The 27,881-nt window shown below is 44.2% G+C and overlaps 1 protein-coding gene across 2 annotated transcripts; it reads left to right on the top strand.

Moving 5' to 3' along the window:
- LOC121328718 (ephrin type-A receptor 2-like) lies at positions 1–26,884 on the top strand. 2 transcript variants are annotated; one of them, XM_041273715.1, is made up of 17 exons: positions 2–136; positions 2,405–2,472; positions 3,999–4,644; positions 15,946–16,101; positions 16,188–16,514; positions 16,773–16,897; positions 17,003–17,162; positions 17,406–17,505; positions 18,087–18,142; positions 18,906–19,031; positions 20,052–20,237; positions 20,595–20,656; positions 21,164–21,373; positions 21,947–22,096; positions 22,711–22,904; positions 24,167–24,322; positions 25,862–26,884. In XM_041273715.1, the coding sequence occupies exons 1-17, from the start codon at positions 55–57 to the stop codon at positions 25,968–25,970; spliced, it is 2,913 nt and encodes a 970-aa protein (XP_041129649.1). In that variant the 5' UTR covers positions 2–54; the 3' UTR covers positions 25,971–26,884. The 2 variants fall into 2 exon arrangements, with proteins under 2 accessions (XP_041129650.1, XP_041129649.1); XM_041273716.1 differs by lacking the exon at positions 24,167–24,322 and having other exon boundaries at positions 1–136.
- Positions 26,885–27,881: the final 997 nt, after the last annotated feature.

The following is a 27,881-nucleotide window of genomic DNA, read 5'->3' as shown; positions in this document are numbered from 1 at the left end:
TGGCTAGTTACTTGCAATTGAGTCCACAAGGCAAAGGAAAAAGAAATACTACCAATGGATTTCCAAGGAATTAAACTAGTTTTATTTGTAACTTTATTTATAAGCAATGTATTTATTAGTCTACAGACAAAAGAAGGTAAGTCTGATGAAAAGTTTTCTTCTCCCTGAAAAAAACTAAACTTTATTTCTAAAATTAAAAGTTAGTCCGACGGGGCGCATGGCGTTAGAGTAGCGACTTCTCTGAAAGAGTTCCTTTTTTTTATTTATTTTGTTATTTCTGGTTGTATATATAACCGCAATTGTGTATATATATATATATATATATATATATATATATATATATATATATATATAATTATATATATATATATAAATATATATTTTAAAATATATAGTTTATTTGACATTGACTTTCTTTATTTTCTTTGTTTTGCTTTTCATGAGAAACCCGCAGTTATAAGATATAACTTCGGGGGAGTTCGTTGTACTGGCGGTTACTGAAGCAAATCCTGTTTAGGGATTTCTCATTGCTTTATACTAGTAGATATTTAACAGACGTGTTGCCTATTATTTGGCTCGAAGTTCGTCAATCGATAAATGAAGTTAGGATTTCCTGAGAAGTGTTTTGTTGTAGACTCTCATGATTGCAACTTGTCCTACTGAATACATTAAATCACAGTTTTCAGCCTACGAAATTGATCCTAAACTTTAAGTAGATTTGTGTGAATAAAATAGATCAATGTCTCTGGCAATCATAAATTTGCAATTTGCATAGTAACAGTGGTAGACCACAAATATGTAATATCTGAGAGAGACCGCAATGTCTAAATTTTTTTTTTTTTTACACGAGATTAAAGTTTTTCTTTTTGTCATTCTTCAAAAATAAATAAATAAATGTTCTGTGCGCTCTCGAAACTGTCAGTGCGGATCTTGTACTGTTTCTGTCCACAGGTAACACGTATTGATCATACGGGGGTGGTATTATAATCTCTCGTACCGTGGGAAAGTATGAAATCAAGTTTATGCAATATTGTTTGATTTGAGTGGCGTGTGGAAGTGTTTGAAATATACAGAAAGGTGTTGACCGTGTGGTAATAATTTAACACGCCTCCAGGTAGAGAAACACATCGACTCATCAACCCTTGTGTGAGCTGTCAAGGGGTTCCATATTAAAATAAATAAATAAAGCGAGCCTAAAGCTGGTCATGAAAGCTATACTGAAATCTAGTGACTGACTGGTTTCCCTTCGCTTTGGCAACATAATTTTGAGTTGCCCAGGGCTAAATGTGTTGTTTATTAAGACACACAGTGCAATTCAAAATAGTTTACACGTGTTGGTGAAGAAAAAAAAAAAAATCTGGTGTATTATTTAAAGAACACGCTATACCCTTGATTTTTCTAATGGAAGGCTAGTACAGCGTTATAAAACTAATCCTGTTTAAAAAAAATCATCAAGAGATTGAATAATTGTTGGTGAAAATGTTGGGTTAAACGGTTATTAATCTGTGGGTTCCACAGTCAACACATTTTAGGTGAACGCATTGACCCTGGGTAACGCGAATATACACTTTCATTACAGTTGTACAGATGGCAGTCATTTACAGCCCACTTTCATGTTTTAATGTTTTATAATGCACTAGCTGAAGTATCCGACGTTGCCCGGAGAAATTCAATATTTCAGGCGTGACAATTTGGGAACGGTAGCCTTATGGTTTTCTATAAGTTACCGATCTTGGGTGTCGCACAGTGCGCTCGGACCACTTTCCCTTTTTTGTAACTTTTTTTTTTTGTTTTTGCCATTTTTTCTATATTTTTAAATTTGTTCTTTTTATTTTTTGTGTTTTTTTTTAAATTTGAGATACATGGCGACTGCAGTGATCCAGCAATGGGGTTACTAAATAAACTACCCCGGGGGGCAAAATTGTGGATCCAAACACAGCCCTCGACCTTCCCCTGGATGAAAGAGGAGGTCGTGCAGTTTGGTTGCACTGGCTGCTGCGGGGTGCGGGTACATAAAGGAACAGACAGACAGACAGACTAGCTTCATTTTTTATATATTAAGATTTTTGTGCTTTACGCATAGATGCTATAAATATAGTCAGTATTATTATTAGTAGTATTTATTAATATTGCTGTTTTTATACGTTTTTTCGTTAAGTATATGGAAAGCTACAAAGCGTTATGTAATTCAGGTTTCATCCGACTTTATGACCCAAAATGTGTTAATTCTAAAGGGTGATGCAAAACTTTATGGCCATGCAAGCGTTGTTTTACGTGCATAGTAAGACATTTGAGATTTAAATGACTAGCTGTTAGTTGGATTTCAGTCGACAACTTGTTAAATAAATGCGATGGGCTGAGATGTGGTGCTTCCTCAAATAGGAATCCTCTTGTTCTCTTGCAGAAGTCCTGCTGGATATGGAATCTGCAGGGGGAGAGCTTGGCTGGTTGACCCAGCCTTACGGAGAAGGGGTGAGTTACTTATCTCCTTTTTTTTTTCTTTCTAACTTAGCCTTAAAAACAGCTTCAGTGGGTTAATAGTGAACAGTCCAGTTTCTGCGGTGAACTTGGTGAGGCCCTGGCTGCTTGACGAGTCCAGACACGTTGCTCTGCATTCCTTTCCTCTTAAATGGACTTCCGTGAGACGACAGGGCAGTCTTGAAGCTGGGAGAGACTGCTGACAAACCAGCTGCCCTTTGCTCCCACAGCCTTTCTAGTGGTGACAGGGTAAATCCAGGCTGCACTTTACCATCCCCAAGTCCTGGATGAACAGCCATTCGACTGGCTTTTTAATCAGGTTCTTGTTTGAAGATGTGGTGCAGGACAGGTTATTTAATGTCGTACTGTAATCTGAAATTACAGGGCTTGGACAAAAATACACGTAAATATGTTGTACCCCTGACAGATTTGCTGTCTCGCCTATTGTGCCTTAAACTGACTGGCACAGGGAGATGCAGCATTTATAGATTACAAAATACCTGGCAGGTTTCGGTTTGCATCACAAATCAGTCATAATAGTTCCTTTACACAAAAGTGCACCTGATTGAGTTTGTTCATTTTTTTAAATGGCTCCCCCCCCCCCCCCCCCCCCCCCCCCCAGCTCAGATAGCGCTTGTTTTATCTCTGGATCTTACTTCCTTCCCTTTTATCCTGCGCGCACCGCCACTGTGTTCACACACACACACGCACGCCACTGTGAATTTAATTACCTAGGCGACGTGACCTGTGCCTGCTATCTGATCAGAGTGCCTCACCCCAATTGCCAGGTAACACAAACAGGTTCTGTTTGCACAAAGACCTGCTGGGAATGTGAATCTTGAAAAAAACTGACAAAAGGGGCCCAGTCTGGAGCTGCATAGCTGTTGCCATTTCTGTTTCTGTGAATGTATCCAAGCTACATCTTTTTTTTATTTTATCAGTATGTGGGCGTAGGAAAGGCGACAGTCTTCATTTTATCATCTTCGTGTGGAGGTGACTAAGAATTAAAAAATCTACCCGCCTGCCCCCCAGTTTGAGTAAAGAAACTTGATGGCACGCAATGTGCAAAGTGGAGTTCTGGTAACAGGATGGGGTTTTCACTTTCCAATAGGTGCAGTACCACAGGGAAGAAAGAACTGTTTCAGTGTGTTATAACAAGCTTGGAATTCAGTGCTTTAGCCATCTATTTGTAGTATAAACAGCCAGACAAGGGATCACACTGAATTAAAGGCATTTTTTAGTTGTAACAATTAACCTGCCTTGGAGTGTTGTATGTACTCTTAAGGATCAGCTTGAAATAGCCTTTTCTTTGAATGCTGCTTTTAAACAAATAGTTTGTTGGTACGGACAGGATTCTGAAGGTTAGGTCAAGCAGATTAACAAAGGGGATTTGGAGGCTTTCACCTGGGAGGTCAACGAGGTGCTGGTCAGGTCAAGTGGAATTGAACTATGAGTCTATCTAATGCCAGATAAACTCTGAATAATGCGTGGCTCTTAACTGGTGTTTGTTCTCCCTGCAGTGGGACCTACTCCAGCAAGTGATGGACGGGACGATGATGTACGTGTACTCTGTCTGCAACATCCAGGAAAGCGACCAGGACAACTGGTTGCGGACCAACTTCATCCAGCGGCAGGAGGCCTCGCGCATCTTCATCGAGCTGCGGTTTATTGTCCGGGACTGCAACAGCTTCTCTGGGGGCTCCACCTCCTGCAAGGAGACCTTCAACCTCTTCTACGCAGAGTCCGATGAGGATTACGGAACCAACTTCCAGAAGAGACGCTTCAAGAAGATCGCCACCATCGCTCCCGACGAGATCAGCGTCAAGGGGGAGGTCAGAATCAACCAGGAGTTGCGCACGGTGGGGCCTCTCTCCAAGAAGGGCTTCTACCTGGCTTTCCAGGACATTGGAGCATGCGCTGCCCTGCTGTCCGTCAGGGTCTATTACAAGATGTGCCCATCCTCGGTCAACAGCCTGGCCAGATTCCCCGAGACAGTGGCCGGAATGGAGTCGCAATCTCTGGCTGAGGTCCAGGGGGTGTGCGTGGACAACTCTGTGAGTGACGAGACCCCCAAGATGCACTGCAACACAGACGGGGAGTGGCTGGTGCCCATTGGTCAGTGCCAGTGTCTGGCTGGGTTTGAAATGCACGGCAACAGCTGCCAAGGTAAGAGCGGAGGGCATTTTTGTTTCACTTTTGATTTGTTTTGTCTTACTGTTCACAAATATAGATATGCGGAAAGTGGGTCAATCAGCCTTGCTAACAAAAATGAAGATAGAATTACACTGCCAGGTGTATGCTGAGTCACATGACCCCCACCCTTCCCTATCCCTAAAGGTGTCTTTGAAAAATGTCGGGCTGGCGAGGAGCGCTTGCCTTGGAACAATGGGCTTTAGTGTTGAGGAGGCTTGGTGAGGTGGTCTGCTCGCTATACATTCCTGAGAGATTTACATTGGAAACCTCCCTGATTACTGCAGCACTGAGGAATTCACAGAGCAGGGCTCAGCCTGCACCTGTAGTATACAGTTGCAAAGCAGACAGAACGACGATCCCCATTACTTTATCTGCAGTGCAAACCAATGCCACAGCCGTGCTTGGCAGTTTTATTTATTTATCCTCTTCAAACACAAGGGACCTGGGTGCCTTGGATTCTCATGCCTGCCCTCCAGCACTCTCTTGCATGTAGCCGCATGACTCGCACACCACTGCCTCTTGGCAGATAAACGCAACCAAATGCGCTTAATCAGATGGTGCTTTCCAGTCCAGCAGAAACTGCTTATCGTTTTTTTGTTAAATGCAGGGTGACTTGCATTGACCTAGTGCTCATGTATAATTGCAGGATCGCTCTCACGTTAACCCCTAACATGGTGTTTCCAGAAAATCATGCACTGTTGTCTTTTTTTTTTTTGGTACTGGCGACTTTGTGAATTCAGGATAAGGCCTGTGTGACTGATGGTTTTTATAAAGGACATGCATTAAAATGAGTATTGGCCAGTTTGTCTACTAGACCATGAATTTTATTTAGTGTTACTCATGTATAAGAAGGTACTGCTGCCCCTTTCCCACAGTGTCTCCAGGTGGCTGAGATAAGCAGACAGCCCTGAGGTGTGACCGTCGCTATGTGAGGAATGAGGTTAATGACAGCTTCTATCTGCCTTGGCAAGCCTGCTTCAGTCTCTGAAAGGGATGTATCCCTCCCCACATCCTGCAGCAGTCCGCTGGCCTGCCATTGCTTCTCTCACTGTGGTTAATTTAAGAATTGCAGTGCTGGAGAGGTCATTACTTCTGTGTAGGACAGTAAGTCTATAGTCTTGTGGGACTGGGGGTGGGTCCTCTATGAATCCCAGAAAGAACCTTGGAATTTGAAAAGAGCATTTATAAAAATGAGGCCAAAGAGCAAGTTAGCAGGGGACTGTAGATTTGCACATGTCCCCGTTGTTAACACTTTATGAAAACCCATCTTTAACATCCATGGTTACAAGCCGAAAACTTTTCCGCATCAGCAGGGCACTTTCATGTTTTTTTGTCCAGTGAGGGGTGCTGCTGTTTGAATTTAAAAATGCATAGAAACAAGACATTTTATACTTCGAATTCTGTGCAGTTAGAGACGTTCGTTAAGCAAGAGTTGACAGCTGGCTAATCTGCGTTTCTGTTTGAATGTTTGTCTTTTGAAGCAGTGTTGGTGTAACTTGGTTTTTATGAGATGGATTCTGAGTAAGAGCTGTGGTAATGTTTGCGTAGGGAAGAGTGGCCATGGGAGGGTCAGCTAAACAATATTGGCTTTTTACTGCTGTGAAGCAAAAGACGAGGTATGATAAATCTGGGTTGGGTGACTTCAACCTTCTAAAACGCACTGGTGTTGGGTAACTTGAGTGGGAATAGGAGCTGCGTGGATCACTTTGCACTAAGCTGTTGAACCACCTCAATTGGTGGATCACCTCATTCCCAGACACAATGAGGTGCAGATTGGGGAAGAAGATCAGGGTGGGGCTGGTATGAAGAGCAGAGTGTCTGCATTTTGAGTTCCAGGGACCAGGGGGGTGGATTAGGAGTCTGGATCTCCACCACAGGGGCTTAAACCTCGTCTTCAATGAAAGGGGGGCTTGTCTGCGCTTTGCGAATGTGCAGAGGATTATCTGAGCACAGTGACGATGGCTCAAGTTCTTGAGGTTTGCTGCCTTTACTACACCCGGATAATCCACTTCAGATGTGCCAAGCAATTAGTCTGTGATGCACGCTTCCAAATTGCCAGTCAGGTGACCCTTCCCAGTGTCTGGTGTATTGCAGTGATGGAAAGATTAGCATTAATTGGAATGATTCATTGTTTTTTCCTCTCTACAGTAACTCGGACGGGCCTTTTTGCTTGCAGTGAATGGATCTAGGGATGGTTCAAACTGCTGTGCAATGGGAATCTTATTTCTTTTCCTTGAGTTCAGCTTATTTTATCTTGCTGTCTCTGAGTCATGGATACCGAGAAGAGCAAGCTGGCCTTGGCTATGTGCCAGCGAAATATAAGATTTGTTTGACAGATTTGAAAGTTGTTTCTCCTCGCTAATTACAGACTTCCACTGAAACGGTAATTAGAAGGGCTCTTTGGCTTGGACAACAGTTTGCCTTTTGCTTGTTTGGTACTCCCGCCTCCCTAAATGTCTTTGTATCATAATGCATTATTTTTGTAGTGCTTAAGTTCATCATTCTACTGCTTTCTATCCTTCCTTACTTCCCCTATGTTATTTCCCCTGTAGAGTCAGTGTTCAGGAATCCCGTGGGAGGGAGGGTGGGTGGTTACTTTCTTTATTAATAGACAACCTTTCTGTGAAACCTATCAATTTGACAATGAATTTGACCCGGTTTATGTGTGTTGAGACTCAATTCAGCAGCCAGCGCGCCCTCAGATTCTGCCTTGTTATCACTGGCGTTGGCATCCTGTGGCTGGATGCCCTCCCTTGGTCTGTCTGTAGCTGTTGCTTGAGAGCCATGTTTGGGGAAGGGCGAGGCAGGAGCTTGTGTTCTGACCCCTGTCAGTTTGAGAGTGCTGCCAGGGCTTGTTATACTGTCATCCTTGGGTTTGATCGTTTCAGCAAAGTAGTTATGCAGATATGATTTATAACTGAAGAAACCGGAGCACATGTCTGTTTGATTGTCAACTAGAGTTCTCTCTAGTGAAATAACTTCATTCACCAGCCTGAAGGGTTTGTGTGAAGATAAATGGTTAGATTCTGGTTTGTCCTGCCTGGGGCATGGAACGCTCGGTCAGTAAAATTTGAATCTGATTTCTCAAAAGACTTCAGGGGTAGAGGATTGCTGGTTTCCATGGTAACCAATTCATAATGTTTGCCAAAGGCCGGTTCCTGTTGTGAAATGCAGGGGAATTTGGGAAGGAAGCTGGCCTTGGAAGTGGTGATTAATTAGGTAAACAAGATGATAGCGCTACGTGCAGCTTCAAATATTTGATGTGTCATTTCCTCGCTGTTGGGCTGAAATTCCTTCGGAAACGCAAGTCCCGGTCTGACCGCTGCCCACCACCTGCTCGCCGGTTGTTCAACACAGTGTGAGAAGCGAGCTGTGCCAAATTCAGTGTCCATTATTCCCCTGCTCAGCTGCTCCGTATGTACAACCATCAGCAAAGCATGCTGGGAGCCTCAGGATTCTCTGTCTTCATGACTGAAGATTGTTCCATCCAGGAAACTACATGTTTCAGACCTTCAGGAGTCTTCTGTTGTATTTGAACCTGACTTCCTGATTGCTAGCAGACCTAGCGCTAGCATCTGCGCCATTTTCCCTTCCCACCAAAATCACTCCCATGCTCTGTTTGCTGGACAAAGGAACTATTGAACTCTGTGTCAATCATATTTCACCACAGTTTTAGCAAGGCAGGATGGTACAGCTTGTTTAGGTAAAATTCACACTGGAAAAGGACACACTCTGTCCAGCAAACAAAGCCTTGAGGGCACTAATAGTTGCAGTACAACAGAACACTCTCGTAGCTTTTTATGACTACCTAAAGGAAGAAACGGTTGGAATTGAAAACTCTGTACATTTCACCTGCCCGTATTCATACTGGGGAAGTTACTCAACTACACCTCCAACAATAGCCAGCCCCCAAGTTTACACTTCCGCTCAGGATCACCAGAGCCAGGCTGGCAAGCTGTAACTCTGGAAGCTGCTTTTATACCCGATTTCCAGTTGGCTTTGCTAAGTGTCTCGCCAGATCCGCGCGACTCATTCAGAGGAACAGGATGCAAGTTAATCCTCTGTTTTGTATTGGAAGATGAGCCGCTGTGTTCATAATTTCTGCTTTGCTATAGTGTAGGCCCTGGGGCCGGCAGTATCTGATTCACGTTGGCAGCAGTTTTTACAACTCAGACATTGTATATTCTTCAGAGCCTGCTGTACTTCACTTCACCCAAGATTGTGACCCATTCGTAGTGTAAACATGCATTCTGAGCCATAGTAGACTGCCTGGAAAGCCTATTATTAGTGCTGTCTCTGGGTTTTGGTTGGCTTTGATAGTGCTGTGGTGGGTAGTAACGTCAGTCGAGATCCAGTCTGGGTCTTGTGACACACCCCGAACCATTTATTATAGTGTCATCATTCTGGTTTTTGTTGAGTTCTCAAGTGAGGGTATTACTAAGACTAATGCCACTGTACTAAGGACATCTATTGCTGTGTGGTGTGTTATTGACTCAATAATGAGTAGCAGTAGCGTTTGAGTCTAACCCCACTGTTTGTGGAGTGGTTCAGTAGAGAGCTGTCTACACTCTGGAGGGCTCCTGGACGCACTGCCGCTCCAGTGCCAGGTACCTGTCAGGGGGATTTGTACACGTTGTGTTTAACGAGCAGTTGAAAGGGGGCGACGGAAGTGTTAAGCCAGGCTTAAATTTCAGCCGGCTCTGCTGACAGCTGCCCCCATCACTCCTCTAATCCATAGGACAAACGGCAGGTCCGTTCCCTGACCTCCTGGCTTCCTGTTACTGCTGCTCGCTCTCTGAGGTTAACAACACCCGTGACCCCCCCCCCTCCATCCACTCCTGTAACAAGGCTACGCTGTGGAGAAGCCATTGGGACCCCTCTTAGCTGGAGTGGTGTAGATTAAAGATTCCGAGCATCTTGACCCTTACGGCTTCACAAAGGTTCTGTGTTTTGTTCATTAGGTTAATATAAGAAGTTCTTATTATACTGGGCTTATGATGCCCATGTATTTCCCTCTTCCACCCTTTCCTCTCTGTGCCAGGGCAAAGTGTTTTAAAATGAAAACATCTGTCAATATGCACATGTGTTTAAAGTGCAGTACCTTGGTATTTTTTCCCTCTTTAGAGAAACGAATCATTCTTTTCTTTGTATTCTCCTGCACCCTCTTGCTTTCCGTAGGCCGTGTTCATCGCTGTACCATTTTAAGATAAAGGTATAAACTAAAATCATGAGCAGTAGCTACATAACTGTACTCCCTTTTATATTAAATGGCATCCTTGCTAAAACTCTCACCCATCTATTATGAATACCGCCACCAGTGTCTTTCATCACGGCTGGGTGCCGTGTTTACCTCTTGTTTTGCTTTCCAGCTATTGCGTTTGTTCCTGATTTCTCAATGTGTTTGTCTTACTGCTCTTTATTTAGTTCCCCCCCCCCCCCCCCCCCCCCCCCAACCCCCCCCCCCCCCCCTCCCCCCTTCCCCCCCCCCCCCCCACCCCCCCCCCCCACCCCCCCCCCCCCCCCCCCCCCCCCCCTCCCCCCCCCCCCCCCCCCCCCCCACTCCCCTCCCCTACACGAGTTCTCCTCCTGGATTGGGATCACAGCAGTTGGAGTTGGTTAACCCTTGACCTGGGGAGTTTAAAACCCTGCTGTTCTGAATGAAGAGACTTCAGTTGCCTCATCCCCCCAGGGCCCTTTCTGGATCCACTCTCAGGGGCCTGGTGTCGCCGCTTCTCCCTTCTGGCCACTGCTCGAGCTTCGACAACAGGAAGTGAAGCCCTGCGCTGGGGCTTGATTAAATAAACAAGGATATTCTCTGCATTCCCCTCGAGTGTTTCTGAACTCCCTTCTCCTGCCAAATTCCCTCGCACCAAAACAAAGCGGAACGATGTGGATTTAGAAACGGCTCCACTTTCCCATGGCCGGAGGCGCTCGCAGCATGGAGAGATCACCCAGGCAGTCTTGAGTTAACCCTTTCCTGTCCCAGTCTTGGCCCGAGGCTGGGGAAGTTGGTAGTCTGTTAGGCTGGAGAGCCAGACTAACTCTTGAGAGGTGCTGACTTTAGCTTTGTCCTTTGGGATTTTAACTCGGTTTACCCAACTGGTTTCTCTTTGTTTTACGTATGTGCTCGGGAACTGGTTCACTGGATCCAAGACTAGAACAGACTTCTAGGCAGGCTGTTTGAAACTACTGCTGCCATTATCCAATCCAATTTAGAACCGAGTCCCTACGAGCACACATGGTTACTAGATTTGCTGAGACAAAAGGAACTGCTGCAAAATAGATCTGTTTCGTGTACTAACTAACTGCTGCAGTTAAATATGACCGTCTTTTCCAAATGGTGGGTGTTACATAAATCTCTGATAAATTACAGAATAGTTCAGCGTGAAATTCGACCAGTGCTTAAAGTGGATTTCTTGTGCTTTAATTAGAATTAGGCACAGCGTTCTTTTCTGTGTATTTGAAATCAAGTTCACCTCTGTGACAACAGTGTCAGGGTTCCGATGGCTTCAAATGGAACATCGTTTAAAAAACCTGTCGCCTGGCAGCCTGCTGTGGCCCTCAGAAATCCTCTGCAGTTCATCCTGTTTGGAGTCGCTGGAAAGGCGGAAGGCAGTTATCCGACTCTTGCTAGTTTAACGTGGCCGAGGAAGGAAGCTGAGGCTTGTTGTTCCTGCTGTGTCCTTTCAATAAAATCTCTGGTTAGAGTAACCGGATGCACTGGGCTTCTGCCAACAAGGGGAGAGGCTGTGAAACCTTTTTTTATGAAAATAAATAAAAATGCATTGCAATCCAAAATGAATTGTTACATAGTCTTCTTTTCCTCAAGATGGTTGCCACCTGCTTCTGGACTCTGCATTGTCTATTTTCTCAAGCTGTGAAGGATGCATCCTCAATTAAAACTGGATTGGGTTGGAGGGTGTTTTCGGGTCCTATGCTTCTTGAGGGGTCAAGGATTTAGGGGAAGGAGTTTGCTAATTGGGTACAACAGCTGCTGATAAAGGCCTCATTTACTAAGCTGCTGTTCGAGTGCAAACTTCAGCGTCCTGAAATCAATACCGAAGGACTAAAAGATGGCTGTGTCTTCATATTGTAGTATCTAGAGATCAAGGACTTTAGAAATGGCAAGGTCTTTTAAAAGAGTTGATCTTTTCAAATAAATCGGTTGGTTCTTCTCTACAGTGCTTTGTGCTTGAAACCTAGCTAGGCAATGTGGCATTAACTGTGGTGGGGACAGGGTGTCTCATGCATATGCTAAACAAGCAAGAAGTACAATTCATGATCCTTATAGTTGCAATAAAGACTGGTCATGCCTGGGGTGACCCCTCTTTAACCTTTGAAGTGCTCAGCCCTTTGTTGTTGCTGTCTAGTCAACAGAGAGGCAGGTTTGTAATTGCATCTTGATCTGAATTCATATACCCATTGAATAGAAGCCAGCAACACCTAGCATCAATGCATACCAACACGAACTCTCTCTCTCTAAACCCTTTATATAACCCTTTGCGGTCTTATGTCGGACCAGGTCCAACATTACAATTTTTACTTTCCGGTCCGGGTCCGACATCACCGGCCGAGAAAAGCTTTCAATGGCCGAGAGAGCCCGATAGAAGCCAAAAAAAAACGAGGTGGATCTGAGCAAAACGCATAGTCCCTTCACCACAGACATAACACGGACATAAACAAACAAGATAGCTGCTTCCGCATCCAGCACTCAAAGAAAATCGTGGACATTTGCCAAGCTTTCTGAGATGTTCTAGTAATAAAAAAAATGATTTGGATAGCATTATGGAGGAGTTTGGTGATAAAACGAGTGATCAGGAGATGATTTATCAGTATGCACAACTATGAAGAGGTATGTGATAAATACAGTGAACAAGGGGTGGGGTGGGGCTGGAGATGCAATTCTGAGTGTCTTGTTGATATGCAGTACATTTTAAACCTGTTTTACTGTGAATAAAAGTACTTTAAAACAGCACGTGTAAAATAAACGGTGTGTGTGAAAATAAATTGGACCTGACGCTCCTGACAGGCGCTGAATAAATGGACCGCAGAGAGTTAAAAGATGCAAGTCTGATTTGGCTGAAGAACAGAGCTAAAACCACAGGATTATAATGCCACCTAATATGCGTCCATATACAGGCCAGGTTTGAGGGGTGTGTCGCAGTGTTGAAATGATGGTATTCTGCTAGGGGCACTTACTGCAGAGCTGTTAACCAGAGCCTTCTGTATCAATTTACTCTTCAAACAGTCTAGTTTAGAATGGTAACCGTGGTGTGAGAGGAGCTGCTTTTGAAGGAGGTAGAAATGGACTGCTCTTCAAGTGGGTTTTTAATAAAACCTGACAGGGGTTTACCTGTGGAGCAGATTACATACAGTATAGTTTTGTTTCGGGGGTCATAGTGGTATGTTTTAGAAACAGGGTAGCCGTAAATGACCACGCCATTAGACATACAGTTCATCCTACAGTCAAGCCACAGCAATCGTGCCTGTCTCGCCATGTGAAAGCCATCAATGAAAAGGTAGTTGGCGTATCCTGTTCTTCTGAGGTTAACGTAATTAGCAGATTGCGGCCAGCTACGTGCTTCAGACTGATTGCACAGGTGGGGTTTATTGCTTGGCACTATGGTAACGATGCAGCTGTCTCTCTTAATTAATGAATGGGGTTTAGGCTGTTAAGGAATTTTCCCCCACTGTGGGTGCTGGTGAGAAGGCTGGGTTAATTAGAAGCTCATGCAACAGCTGTAGCCTGCTGCAGAGCTATAGTCCTGTTCAACTTGCCCCTTCTGCCCCCTCTTTCTTTATTTCGCACAGCTCTTGGGACCTCAAGAACAAGCCTGTTAAGTTGCTTACCTTGGGGGCAACCCTTTCAACTCTCCAGAGAGTGGGAAGCTCACCTTTGCTCCCTCCCTTCTCTACTTTTTAATCTCTCTCTGAGAACCGCTTTCAGGACAGATGTCATCGGCCCTGCTGAGTGACCGACGCTATTTATTTTAGAACTGACTCCCACGCATGCTCTTTCTATTTTCTTTCCTCCAGAGGGAATTTAAACAAGGCAACTCCCACCCCCGCCGAGGAAAATTAGAAAATTAGCTTGCGGGCAGCGTCGCCTGTTTTACAGCACTGTGCTTGTGTGCATTTTTTTTCCTCCTTCAGCCACATTTCTTCCCTTTTTCCTACCTTTCTTTCAAATTAAATAACTTCCTCTGCGGTCTTCACGCTAATGACCATGAGTGTCTGACCCCGTGACAATCTGATTTGGTTTGGGCAAGTCAAAGGAAAACGTTTAATGGGCACCGCATTAGCAGAAGCAGTTTAACAGTGTCAGATGTCAGTAATTGTTATGGTAACGCTTAATTTTAAGGGCCATTGGCATTTACACACCATACACTGTGAGGGTACAAGGTATTGCTTTTGTAATTACTTGCATCCATGTATGCGCTTTTTGTAAAACCAACAATGTGCCTCTTGTTGAGCGACTAAAAGGAAGTTATTTTGAATGCTTGACAACTTCTGTTAAATAAATCTGTTAAATACCATGCACTTTAAAGGATTGCTTAACTGAAAAAATCATGTAAAAGCAGATTTAAACTTTTCTTAAAGTGAGTTCATTTACGTTAAGTCCACCTTTCAAGCAAACTCTCTAATTTGCTACACTAAGAAGGATTTTCTGTTAATGTAGGCAAAAACAAATTCCTTCACGAATTTGTTTCAACCTCAATTGAATCCAGCAGGAAATCAATTATTTCTAACTTAAGTACTGAAAATCAGGACTTCTAATGGCTTGGATTTGTTTGCCGCCCCCTCCCCCTGCCTCTGATCTGTTGAGATTGATGGGTCTTTGCACATTGTTTGTTGTGACACTGCGCGTGAGGGACCATGCCACGCATGATTAGAGGTAGGCAGGGAGCACATTCAAACCTGTTGGAAACCCCATGCATGCATTCAGCAATTACTAGAACAATGCCATGGATCTGGGGCCACCAGTAGGCACATGGGAGTTCACCCTCTCTTAGAAGCCGCCCAGCAGGGGAGGATCGCAGCAATACGTGTTAAAGTTTACTGGTGTAGAATCAGTGAGGGGTGAGAGGGGGTAGGGCGCGTGAAAATGGCACATTGTTAATGGCATTGTTTACAAACCCTAATCCTCTGTCCTGCACGAGGGGTCTTGGCTTCAAACAAAGACCCCCTATCCACTGTCTCTCTCTTTCCTAGCTTTCCCAGTCCCCTGGCGACTGGAGACAGCTGTGCCTTCCCATAATTCCCTTGCTGTCGAGCCAGCAGGAGAGCTCAGCAGGTTTCGTGCTGTTCCCAGGGCTTTAGATTCTTTTTTAGTTTGTGTACCAATCTGTCCTCCAGGTGCACTTGCTGTCTGTCACAAACGCACAAAACACATTCAAGAACATTTCCTGAAAAAAAAAAAAAAGTTTTCACTGTCTCTGCAACTTCTAGCAAACTTTGTGAGCAGTGGTGTTTTTCAAGACAAGACGGTAGCCATTTAAGAAAACAAGTTGGAGAACGGCTAAGCATTGTCAAGCTGCATTTTAATACCAAAGACAAAGTGCGTGTGTTTTTTTGTTTTTTTTATATAAATGCAGTTACTAAAAAAAACTAGAGAAACGTGCCTGTTATTGTAAGAAATCCTTTTGTAAAAACAATTATGAAAATGGTATACCTTAGTCATTAAACTGATGGATCAGTACTGCCTAGAATTCTTCAGATGATGCAATAAACAAAAGTTGCCCTAAGTACTGTCGTATGCAGAGTCTCCTAATTTATTTAAGTACTTGTCTCGCTTTTTATTTATTTATTTATTTCTAGGCAGGGCCCTGCTTTCCATCTGTTCTGTTTGAGCACAAAATCTTTGCTAACTTCACTTTTCATTGAACTTGATTTGGCTTGATCTGTTCACAAACATATATGTGAAATATATATATGTGTGTGTGTTGATACAAACCAAGCATTTACTACAGAGGTGTGGAATGTTGTGCAACGTGTTTCGTAGTGAAGACAGTGTGTGAGAGTGAGGTTTAACACTCCTGTAGATTCCTTAGATTTTATGTAAGGAAAAGTAACTGGTGACTTTTTAAAATATCCACACCTAATCAATCCTTTACTGTGTTATACAGCATATTGTTACAAAATCATACGCATTTATCGGTTGTTTTTATCCTTCCAGCTATAGATGATTTTTTTTATGTGTTTAAATCTAACAAACTAGAAAACAGGACTAAAGCTAACTGCTCTAAACAAAGCTAACTTCTCTTTCTTTTGCAGCTTGTAAACCAGGATTCTTCAAGCCAGATGTGTCGAATGATGCCTGTATGACGTGCCCCTTGCACACTGTGCCCTCTGAAGAAGGTGCCACGTCTTGTGACTGTGAGGAAGGCTATTTCAGAGCACCGGGCGACTCAGTCAGTCTTGACTGCACTGGTAAGCAGCACAAGGGCATTCTGGAACGGGGGATGTCATGTGGCTGTGTGGGAATGGTATTGCTGATGACACTTTCTTTCCTGTAGCTCCGCCCTCGGCTCCACGGAACATTGTTGCCCAGGGAACTGGAGCCAAGGTGCAGCTGACGTGGTCGCCCCCAGAAGAAACGGGCGGCCGCAATGACATCACCTACAGCGTGACATGTGAGCGCTGTGCCTGGGAGAAGGAGGGTTGCCAGCCCTGTGACGTGAGGTATGAGCCACAGGCCACCGGGCTAACAGAGTGCTCTGTCACTGTGTGGGACCTGGAGGCACATGTGAACTACACCTTCCAAATCGAGGCCCGCAACGGGGTGTCCCAGCACAGCGCCAAGCAAGCCATGGACTCCGTCGCGGTCAGCATCAGCCGGACAGGTAAGCCTAACTGAGGGAAAAAAACACAATCCTTTCTGAAGCCGTTAAGTGGACTGTCCCCGTTTCACATAACGCGTATTTGATCATTCCACAACAAAGTGCTGCTGCCCGTTTGGACTGAAGAAAAGTTGCCAATAGCAAGGAAACGATTAGCAGCCACAAGAGAATTTATTTTCAGCAGTCTATATCTACTATCTATATCTCTGTATCTCCTCATCTCTATTTCTATAATATGTTTCCTCCCTCTCTTGCTTATAGACCCCCCCAAGGTGACGTCAATGAGTCTGGAAGAGCGAAGCAAGACCAGCCTCACCCTTTCCTGGGCCGTGTCCCGTCGGCAGGTGACCCGCGTGGGCAGCTACGAGCTCACGTACCGCAAGAAGGTAAGACCGTTGCTCCTGTTTATGTTGCCCTATAACCCCTGCAGACTCCCAGCAGCCATTGCTACTGCACATGGCCATCCCTCAGTATTTGTAATCTGTTCTCAGGTGGATGAGAAGAGCTACACAGTCCTCCGCTGCGAGCGGAGTTCGGTGACGATCCCTAACCTGGCTCCAGGCACCACCTATGTTTTCCGGGTCCAGGCCTTGACGCCTGAAGGAATGGGTACCTACAGCATGGAGCACGAGTTTGAAACCTTGCACGAAGGTTAGTGCGTGGGGATGAGCTGGAGTTTACTTTAAATTTATAGCTGTTTGAGCCATTCAAGTTTTCTTAAGAACCCAGCCACACCTGAGCTGCCTAAGGCAAACCTATAGAGAAATTTTCAGAAAGGCTTAACTGAAATCATTGTAAGATTACAGAAACTGCTGTGTAATCAGAAGTTTTCATGCATGAATTAAATGATTATGTGTGACTGTGTGAATAAAGGTGGTCTGTGGTCTCTTGCAGAGAAGCAGGAAGCTCAGAGTAAAACCGGAATCATTTTGGGAGCAGTAGTCGGTGGAATTGCCATGGTGGTGATTGTGGGAGCTGTGCTGTTCGTGAGAAGGTGGGTAACCCAGTCCTGGTTTTAACTGTGTGTTAAGTAATCATGTGAAATAAGTGCCCTGTGTACCTAAGAGTGTTAGACTATTTGCTATGTTAAATAAGCTCATCAGTGTATCAGGAAATTATAGATCAAAGTCCGCCATTTGGGGGGACCTGTCTTCAGCACAGCATTGAACAAACACGATTGTGCGAACTCTTGTTTGTTCCATTTTAAGTGTGCATTTCATCCAGTGAAATTTACAAACCAAATAAACGACAGGCGCCAAACTAAATTTAGCTCTTGCAAAATGAATAGAAAGAACATGAAATCTAGGTCTAGGAGTCATGAAATATATAAGATGGATGTTTCTCATTTAATGGTCAAAATCTACAGTCCGACCTGCTTATAAAGGAATTGTCAACGAATCTCTAAAAGTGGTCTTCATAGACCTGTGATTGTTTTAATGCAGTTTTAATTGGTAATGAATCATTGGCAGAAACATTAAATTAGTACGTCCCCAATTTATTATTGCTGAATCGGTTATACAGATGATGTTACAAACAGCATTGGCCTTTCCTTAAACCTGTGTTGTGTTTCAACAGGAAACGGAGCCCACATGCCCGCCAGGGACCTGAGGACACCTATTTCTCCAGCACGGGTAAGAACTCCCTATTGGCATTTGTTTTTAGCCTGTGTGTTTCAAGGGTCAGTTCCCTCTTGCTGTATGTAGCAATCCTAGGCTTGCACACGGGTATCATGCATCCTTTCCGCACTGGCTTTGGCATCTAGTGTCCAGTGGCTGTATATGTCGACTGGACAGAATGTGTTCCAGACCGTTGACCAGGGAGCCCCAGATGATAATCTCTAGTCACCAGAGGGGTGGGCAAGGTCAAAAGTCATCCGTCCTCAAGCTCCATTGTCCCAGAACACCAGCAGCTGACAAGGGAGGGGGCGTGGGATTCGCTAGTGCCAGGTTTCACTAGGAAGAGGTTACTGTTGAATTGGCGTGAGCGCTCGAGAGTGAGCGAATTCAAAGAGGAGCCGGGGGGGGGGGTGTTAACCTCCTTTTCCCAGCCGCATTCCAATACAGGTTCAAAAATCTGCCATAGCTGTATTCCCCAACATGACCTAGCTACTTTTAATGTATGTATGTATTCAAGTCTCTTAATGCTTTAAAAGACACAGGACTGGTCAGATGTATCCTGAAGGGATGTGATCAAATATGCAGAGAATTAATGTGTAGCTTTTGGTGAAAGAACCATGGCTATAAAAATACTCTTTGCTATATTTGGTGCCATTCATTTTCCCATAGGCCTGGCATGCAAAGGTATTTTAGAATGAATTGGCATTCTAAATACTAGCTATTGCGTCAGTGCTTGTAGATTCCTACCACTTCCTCTAATTGATGTCTACCTCCCTAGAACAACTGAAGCCCCTGAAGACCTACGTGGACCCTCATACCTACGAGGACCCCAACCAGGCCGTTCTGAAGTTCGCCACAGAGATCCACCCTGAGCATGTCACCAAGCAGAAAGTCATCGGAGCCGGTAAGTGCCTCTCTGACCTGCCTCCCTGCTTCCATCCTGAGTTTAGAGTGGGTGGGGGGACAAGGCTGTGAAACTAGCTCCATTGTGGCTTCAACACATCTTTATTGTGTAGGAAGCTGTAGAGCCATTTGCCATCAGTACAGTTTCTCATCTCAATGCTGTAACTATCGATACCCGTGTCACTTGTGGGGGTTTGAGGTTTACGGTTTGACCCCCAGGGTGATTCCCATGACACTCTTGTGCCTGAGATCAAACACAGCTGTTCAAATGAGTGGAAGAGGGGCTCCTGCTGGGAGAAGGGATGTTGTTCTGTCAGTTTCCTTACAAAAATAAACTTCAGTGAGATAGCATAATTGGATACAGTAAATTTGCGATAGTACTTCACTTTTTACAATGTTGCTTAACAGTACCGCATTAAAAGAAAAACAACAAAGTATTCAGGTTAACAATACCTGGTGGCACTACAAAGAAAGCAATAAAAAGGAACAGAAGTGAATCAGAACAAGTTACTGAAGCCAAGTGGCACCCCTCCTCTGATTGGCTGGCCCGCAGTCACATTTTTATTGGCTAGTGTGTTGCTGGGAGCCGGTGAGGGCTCATCTACTGGGTCATAGTGCCTTCCGGGTCCAAAGGGGAAGTGGGATGCCAGCTGTTAACAATACATTGATCAGGAACTCTGAGTCGTACTGGCCTGCTACAAAATGTGAGTTTACTGAGAATGGCATTTTTAGTTTTAGCAATTCTGAAACAAGTTTGATCCTCCCCTTTTCACATATACAAAGATAGTCTAATGGTGCCATTGAACCATGTACAGTAAGTGAAGATAATGAATTGTATTTATTTAATTGGATAGATACTGGCAATGTTATTGACTGCTGTGTTCCAAAATACAATTAACAATGGTTTACTGTTTTAGTTCCTGTAATGGTAGTGTGAAAGCTTATTGAAAGAGGGTCACTCTAGCTCTTGAGCAATGACGTAATGTAGCTGAACGATTCCCCTCCTGTGCTCCCTTGATAGGTGAATTTGGGGAAGTGTTCCGAGGGATTCTCAGAGTCCCAGGGAAGAAGGAGATTCCTGTGGCTGTCAAGAACCTGAAGGCCGGTTACACTGAGAAACAGCGCAGAGACTTCCTCAGCGAGGCCAGCATCATGGGCCAGTTCAGCCACCAGAACATCATCCGTCTGGAGGGAGTCGTCACCAAGTGTAAGTTCCCAAGGAGAGGCTTTCTCCGGGTAAAACATGCTGAGGACATTGCTCAGCTTCAATGTGGCACTGACATCGAGCGTTTGGGTGTTGCCAACATCTGGTGAAATGAAGCAGGAATTGCTTAAATCGTGGGGTTAGAAAATTGCTGAAACTGATTTTCATTAAATTCCGTGCCTCTTAGAACTTGACTGGAGGTGGCAGTGTGTGTGATACACTGTCGAGCTGTATTCATCTGACTAGCAGTTTCTTCAGCTAAGGGTTGCTGAGGGTTTTACTCTAACAGTGTGTGTGTGTGACTCTTCTACATTTGTACACATTGTAAAGCTGAGTTTGTTTCGTTTTTTCCCCCCTTAGATAAACACGTCATGATTTTAACAGAGTACATGGAGAACGGAGCACTGGACAAGTATCTGAGGGTAAGGACCCTTTTCATCTCTATCAGGTGCTCGAGGAGTCTTAAAGCATTGGGGATTTTTTAGTATTGCACTGTGGTCCTGGTGCTGGCACTGATAGCTATGTTGATCTTGGTATTACACTGTGGTCCTGGTGCTGGCACTGATGGCTGTGTTGATCTTGGTATTACACTATGGTCCTGGTGCTAGCACTGATGGCTATGTTGATCTTGGTATTACACTATGGTCCTGGTGCTGGCACTGATGGCTGTGTTGATCTTGGTATTACACTGTGGTCCTGGTGCTGGCACTGATGGCTGTGTTGATCTTGGTATTACACTGTGGTCCTGGTGCTGGCGCTGATGGCTATGTTGATCTTGGTATTGCACTGTGGTCCTGGTGCTGGCGCTGATGGCTATGTTGATCTTGGTATTGCACTGTGGTCCTGGTGCTGGCGCTGATGGCTATGTTGATCTTGGTATTGCACTGTGGTCCTGGTGCTGGCACTGATGGCTGTGTTGTGTTGAACAGGACCGTGATGGGGATATCTCTGCGTATCAGCTGGTGGGAATGCTGCGCGGCATCGCGGCTGGGATGAAGTACCTCTCGGACATGAACTACGTGCACCGTGACCTGGCTGCCCGCAACATCCTGGTCAACAGCAACCTGGAGTGCAAGGTGTCCGACTTCGGACTGTCCCGAGTGCTGGAGGACGAGCCTGAGGGCACCTACACCACCAGCGTGAGTGTGGCAGGCGAGGGGGGCGGGGGGCAAACCTGACATGAGGGCCACATTGCTGTTCCATTGCTCCATTCCCCTTTTTGTTTCTGCAATGTCAAGAAATCATGTCGAAGCATGTCAAATTACATTCTTGTTCGTTTTATATCTCTGACGTGCTTCCATAAAAATGGGGGAAGACTTTGTGCTTGCAGACTACTGAATGCTTCGCTTTTAATAAGTACTGCTGAGGAATTAATACGCATGTCTAAGTCGTGTTTGTTGTATGATTTTGTAGTTAAGCACCATGTACCACAACAAAGGACATCCTGTTTCTCTAAGTGCTTTCATCTTGAAACTAACTGAGAAGGGGAGGGTTACTGAAAGCACAGACTCACGGTTCTGTGCCTTTTTAAATAGATTGACTCATTATTTGTTCGTCAAAAGCGTTTTGTAAAATTAAATAGATCTTTTAATTGGTATCACCTCGGATTGTCAGTTGTTACTGAGGTCCTCTGGTCACTATGGAGCTGTAGTTACCCCAGTCAGTGTGAGATTCTGCTTTCCGATTCTCACTCCCATCATCTTCCCCTGCAGGGCGGAAAGATCCCAATCCGCTGGACAGCTCCGGAAGCCATCGCGTACAGGAAGTTCACCTCGGCCAGTGATGTCTGGAGCTTTGGTATCGTCATGTGGGAGGTGATGGCCTTCGGTGAGCGGCCCTACTGGGACATGTCCAATCACGAGGTACGTGGGTGGGATCTAATGCAAGAGTGGCACAAGACACAGTGGTTCAGACTCGTCATTTGGTGGAGAGGGAGGATTTTTAATTTCCGCTGCTTAATCCAGTATTGTTTGTTCTCCTTAATTCTTCTAGAGTTAGTTTCAGTTATTTGCCCTTGCATTACACTGGTTCTCTTATCACTCCCCTGCATACCTGCACAGGTGTGTCAACAAGCCAGGCTGGCTGCGCACTCAGGGTAAAACACACAAGTGATACCCTAATGGAGTCCACACAACTTTAATCATTTCAGAGTCGGGACTAAAGTCATAAGACCATGGGAACCGTTTTTAATACAATGACATTTCCTTTGTGGTGTATATTGGACGCCTTTTGCTCCACAAAGTTAGCAACAAGTCTTTTGAAGAAACCGTTTTAAAATACTTGAAAACAGCTTTCTTGCTTATCTTTTTATGTGCAGTCTGCACGTTTTGCGTAGTTAAATATTTACAATGTGGACTGGTGCTGTGCTGTACTGCACAGCAGACAGCAAGCGTCCTATGATGATTGATTAGGTCTTTGCACACTGAGGCTATGCTAACACACAGCTTCACAGATAACTCCCCTTCCTCCTCCTCAGGTGATGAAGTCCATCAACGAGGGGTTCCGGCTGCCCGCCCCCATGGACTGCCCATCGGCGGTGTACCAGCTCATGATCCAGTGCTGGCTGCAGGATCGATCCAAGCGCCCCCGCTTCCCTGACATAGTCAGCATCCTGGACAAGCTGCTGCGGAGCCCAGAGTCCCTCAAAGCCATCGCAGACTTCGACCCTCGGTGAGCACAGCCTCCTGGAGCAGCCACCGCAGCGTGCAGTTCTATATACTAACACGTCATTCCTTGGTTTCTGTTTACTGAAATAATCCATCTGAATGCTAAGAAAGTCTTTTACTGGGCAGCCCTACTGTCCCCTGAAGTTTGCTCCAGAACACAAAGTAACTTTGAGAGCACATGCTGGCAGTCACAAGTCTCAAACCACAGTCCGTGCACCTATTCCTATGCGCGATGAAGCATAAATGTAGAGTTGCTACAAAGCTTGGGATCTCGTGATTTGCCTAGTCAGTCACGCTCCCGACACAGAACAACTGCCTCTCTGCACACATCGGTGAAAAATAAATAAACTCTTCAAGACAGGCCTGAAAGGTTGCCAACGAAACTCTATAAACTGACATGGGAACCCAAAGTCTGTTTTGGCTTTTAAATTACTTTCACTTGTTTATTTTTAGGATCTATTTGGTTGCAGTTCATGTTTCTAAAAAAAATGTAAACGGCGCTTTCCATAAAGCCAACAGCCCAGCTGGCATTTTCTTTGGTTTTGACTGGGCTGGGAGGCCTGCATTCTTACTCTGGCAGCTGCTTCACAGGGGGCAGTGTGCTTGTAGAACCCAATTTGGGGGTGGGGGGGGGGGGTACAGTGGATACTACCGTATATCACTAGGGAACTCCAGACAGGTTTCAGGATAAGAGCTAGAGCTTACAATGAAAGTTGCTTGTTTTTTTTTTTTTTTTATTGTGGCAGAGCTTGGTTCTGTCATTCTAGAGTCAGGCTGGTTGGTTGGTAGCTCTTCCGCAGGCTTCCTGAGCTGGCACCTGTCCAGCCTCAGCCCTGCACTCTTCTATTCTGTGCATTCCTGGGCTCCAGGTGCATGCATAACAGGTCTCTTACTGTGGGATCTGCCTGAAAGGCTCAGAGAAAACAGGCTTTGTTCAGAAGCCAAGTGAGCCAGGAAGTCCTGTTCTGCAGTCTTGGCGTTTTTCATGTCAGAATATTGAGGAATCCATATAATTACTATTTGCTTTTTTTTTTTTTTTTTTTTTTTTAATAATTCTTATGTAATTATGTGTATGATGGTAATTACAACAATGTAAAAAGGTCCCCAAAAGTAGTCCCTAAGGAGCTTTAAAAAAATACATAAGTGTTTTTGTAGTTGAGCTACATTTCTGGATTCTCAAATTGACACACTTGATAGAAATCGGGAGAAATGATGGTCAACAAGCAGGCAGTAGCTACATCTTCTGATTGTCTGTTTGTGGCACAGGGTGTCCATCCGCCTTCCCAGCACCAGTGGCTGCGACGGCTCTCCCTTCCAGTCTGTCGCGGAGTGGCTAGAGTCCATTAAGATGAGCCAGTACTACGAGAACTTTGTGACAGCAGGGATCACCACCATGGAGCAGGTGGTGCAGATAAGGAACGAGTGAGTATTGCAGCAGAGAGATGGCAAGGCTTAACCTGACTTCCAACACAGAGGCATTTTGAAACAAAGGAATCTATTTTGGCCGAGTACGCCAGACTTTTCATTAGCGTAGCCTTATAACAGTTAATGCTTCCTTTTGATTTATTATTGTTTTTCTTGGCTTGGGATTTCTTAAGTCATGCAGTTTGTTTTTTATTGCGTCTGCCTCCAAATTGATGGGTTTGGTTCTATGAAGGAATAGAGTTCTATAAAGGAATAGGGTTGGGTTTTAATACTGAAAATCAAACAGTGGTCAATGCTGCAATCTAACAACGGTTGGGCTTATGAATGCTACACGACCAAACCATTTGACCCCATCTTTGATCCTTCTGCAACCTACACACGGTTACAGCCTCCCCAAATTGTTCCAAGGTCCTGTTGCATGCCATGAGCCCAAAATGCACAAGTGTTCTTTGTGTTTGTTGGATTTGTATTGGTTAAAGTAGGAAAAATGCCTCAGACAGCCACTTTAATGAAAAAGCTGCTTGAGTTATGATAACCACAATTGCAAACACTGTGTCATTAAACTGAAAAACCATAAACCAGTGCATCCCATCTAGAAGCATTCTTCAGCTTCTGCTGCTTTCGTTGCTGTAGAACATTATCGTTATTAAAGCTTTACTGGCTGCTGGCTATAAGTAGAAGGCACGGAGACTCTTTAAATTAAATTCTCTGCATGGTTTGTAGTCTGTCGTCCATAGGGCATGTGCAAAGAGACCAGCTAAGAAAGCAGTGTATGGAGGGGCTGAGTCAGCCTTGACAGCTCTTATATTTATTTGATTGAAATAAAATGAGTGCACAAAGGGCCTGGTTTTTGCTGAGTGGGTGCAGCAATCTGCGAAAGGGAGATCTGGCTTTGGTTTGTGGCTTTGGCATCCCACTGTGAGACTCTGTGGTCTTCATGACCCAGACCAGCCCTCTGGGTATTCTCCAGTAAAAGCCACTGTTTATTTTCAACTCTTTTATCCCAAGTATTTGAGTTTAATCCAGACTGTGCTCACTGGATTCTCGGAGTCTGTTTCTGTACTGTCTGGGTAACCACAGCTTGCTGTTAGTTTCTGATGCTGGGTACCGCTGTCTGCTGTGGGTTTATGCATGGTGCATTCATAACTCTCGGAACAGCGGTGTTATTGTTGGATGGTCTTACATCTAACACACAAGTGGCCTTTTAAATTCCTGGCCCAACCAAGTGTCCAATGGTCCACTGGGAGATATTCCACTACCTGTCCCTGGTAATTAATTTAAAATATAGGAATTCAGGGCTGTGATCCACAATGCAATGTGGCATATTATCTTTTTTAATAAAGGTTGTGAGGTATGGACAGCAAAGTTCTCTTGCATATGACCCTACCTGATCAGGCTGGCAATGTGATCTGCTGAACATTTTGAAACCCCCAGTAGAATATCTCTGGAATAAAATAATGTTGCTTTCCTCTGATGCACTGCCCTCTGCTTGCCTATCGGGAATCATTCTGACCCTGTCTTCCCTTCTCCTTCCAGGGATATCCGCAACATTGGGGTTCACCTACCCGGCCACCTGAAACGAATCGCCTACAGCATCATGGGACTCAAAGATCAGACCAGCACCATGAGCGTGTTCGCGGTGTAGCTTCCATTGCCTGGCAACACCAAACTGACCAAACCCTGCCATGCCTGGCCACTTCAAACATGGCCTGACCAGAGACTAGACTGTTCTTTTCCAGAGAGACGACTCTTCAGTCTATTGGACTCTTGCTGGCACTGCCTAGAGATGTGACAGAAAAGTATAGAAGTTATATATCTGTGTTTTGAAGTTGATTCTCTTATTGTTGTTACACAGCTTTCAGTATGTTTTGTAGATCATTTCTAGACCTATAATGTTAAAATGTTTATTTTAATTCAGTCCGTTTCCCTGAGTGCTGGTGTGAGAGACCCCTTGGACATTGTGACAAATTGAAAGGGGTCTCTGGTTTCGACCTTGCTTGGCTTCATGTAGTTTTAACGAGGCTTACCACTGGGAACAGTGGCTGTCTGGCAGAGGCAACGTCTGCTGAAGCTACATTTGAACATCCTTCACACAGAATGCTAGAGCAGTGGCTTGTGGGAAGTGCTTTTCTCCCTGGAAACAGCGGAATGAACTCTATGTGGGTTGGGCTTGTGCATTTCCTCGGATCAAATCGGACACATTCCTTCCCTGCAGGTTTATGTGCATAAAGATGAGAGGTGATCATTGCAGCCTCTTTCCTGATGGCTGTCTTCTACAGTTTCAGTTGCGAAATCTGAAGCGAGTGTGCTGGAATAGCCCTGTGCGGTGCCCAAAAACAAGATAAAGCTTTCAAAAAAAAAAGGGACCACCCAAGCACTTGCTGCATGACAATCTGTCACTGCTGTTGGGTAGAATTTGCAAGGTGAGTGATGCTTGTAAGAGTATGTGGACATCGTAGGGGCTCTGCAAGGTATTTTCAAAAGCTGGAGTCACCCTAAACGTATAGGTTGACTTAGTAATACTCTGTGAGTTTAATTGCCACTCTCCATTTGGAGGAATACTTGAGTTTTATAGAGAGATCTAAGGAGGAGAGGAACTCCCAGTTGAAAGACAATTTACATGATCATTACTTAAGCAGAGGTCACAAAATAAAAAACAGTAGATGGTTTAGGAGGATTGAATCAACATGTGCATTTCAGAGGATACCAAAGCTACGTATTGATAATGCTGTGGTTAGTGCAGTTTTGTAGCTGTGCTGATTTTTAACTGTATTTTAATATTTATATTCAGGATAGGTTAGCAGGCTCAGTTGATGATAAATCTGGTATATAACTCGAATTAAAATGAAACACTTCTCTACATTATTTTGAACAAAAAAAAACATGATTTCTTAAAAAAAACTGTAGTATTGGTTAAACAATGTTAAATGTTTTTTTTTCTTTTGTTCTAATTCCTGGATCATTCTTGATTTTTGTACATATCACTTTACAGCCATGCCTTTTTGTATTTAGACTGTACAGTTGTATTTAAGAGCAACACTATTGTTTGAAATGATGGTGTCTTTCTGGTCTTGGATTTCCAATTGGGTTTCACATGTATTTATTCTGCCTGTAAATCCTCCCAGGCTGCAGTTACTCTTGTGTTTCTGCTTGATGAAGATGATTTTTTTTTTTAATTTATTATTTATTTGTATTTTTTTATTTATTATTGAAGTTGAAATGAAACACAGCAGACCTGTTTATATTCTGCTGGTTACAATAAAATAAACTTATAGCCAAAACAGCTGTCTGTAAATTTGATTTCTTTGTTGTTTTTTTTTTTTTTTTTCAATATATAGGTGTTTTACAGTGGGGAAAATGCAAAAATGTCTTATTGTAGGGCTCTGACTAGAATAACATATTTTTAGTTTTTTAGCATAAATCAATTGGAAATTATAAAAAAGCTTCAGATGTTTTTTTTCTTGAGTATGATAAATAAATAAAATAAAAACTCTTGTTTCTAATAGCAATAAACCTTGATTAGAATGCATAATTACCTTCCTTATACTGCCCCCTA

The sequence above is a fragment of the Polyodon spathula genome, chromosome 16, assembly GCF_017654505.1.
Source record: "Polyodon spathula isolate WHYD16114869_AA chromosome 16, ASM1765450v1, whole genome shotgun sequence".
NCBI lineage: Eukaryota > Metazoa > Chordata > Actinopteri > Acipenseriformes > Polyodontidae > Polyodon > Polyodon spathula.
Note: the sequence above shows the minus strand (reverse complement) of the source record. Positions and strands in the feature narration are given on the sequence as shown.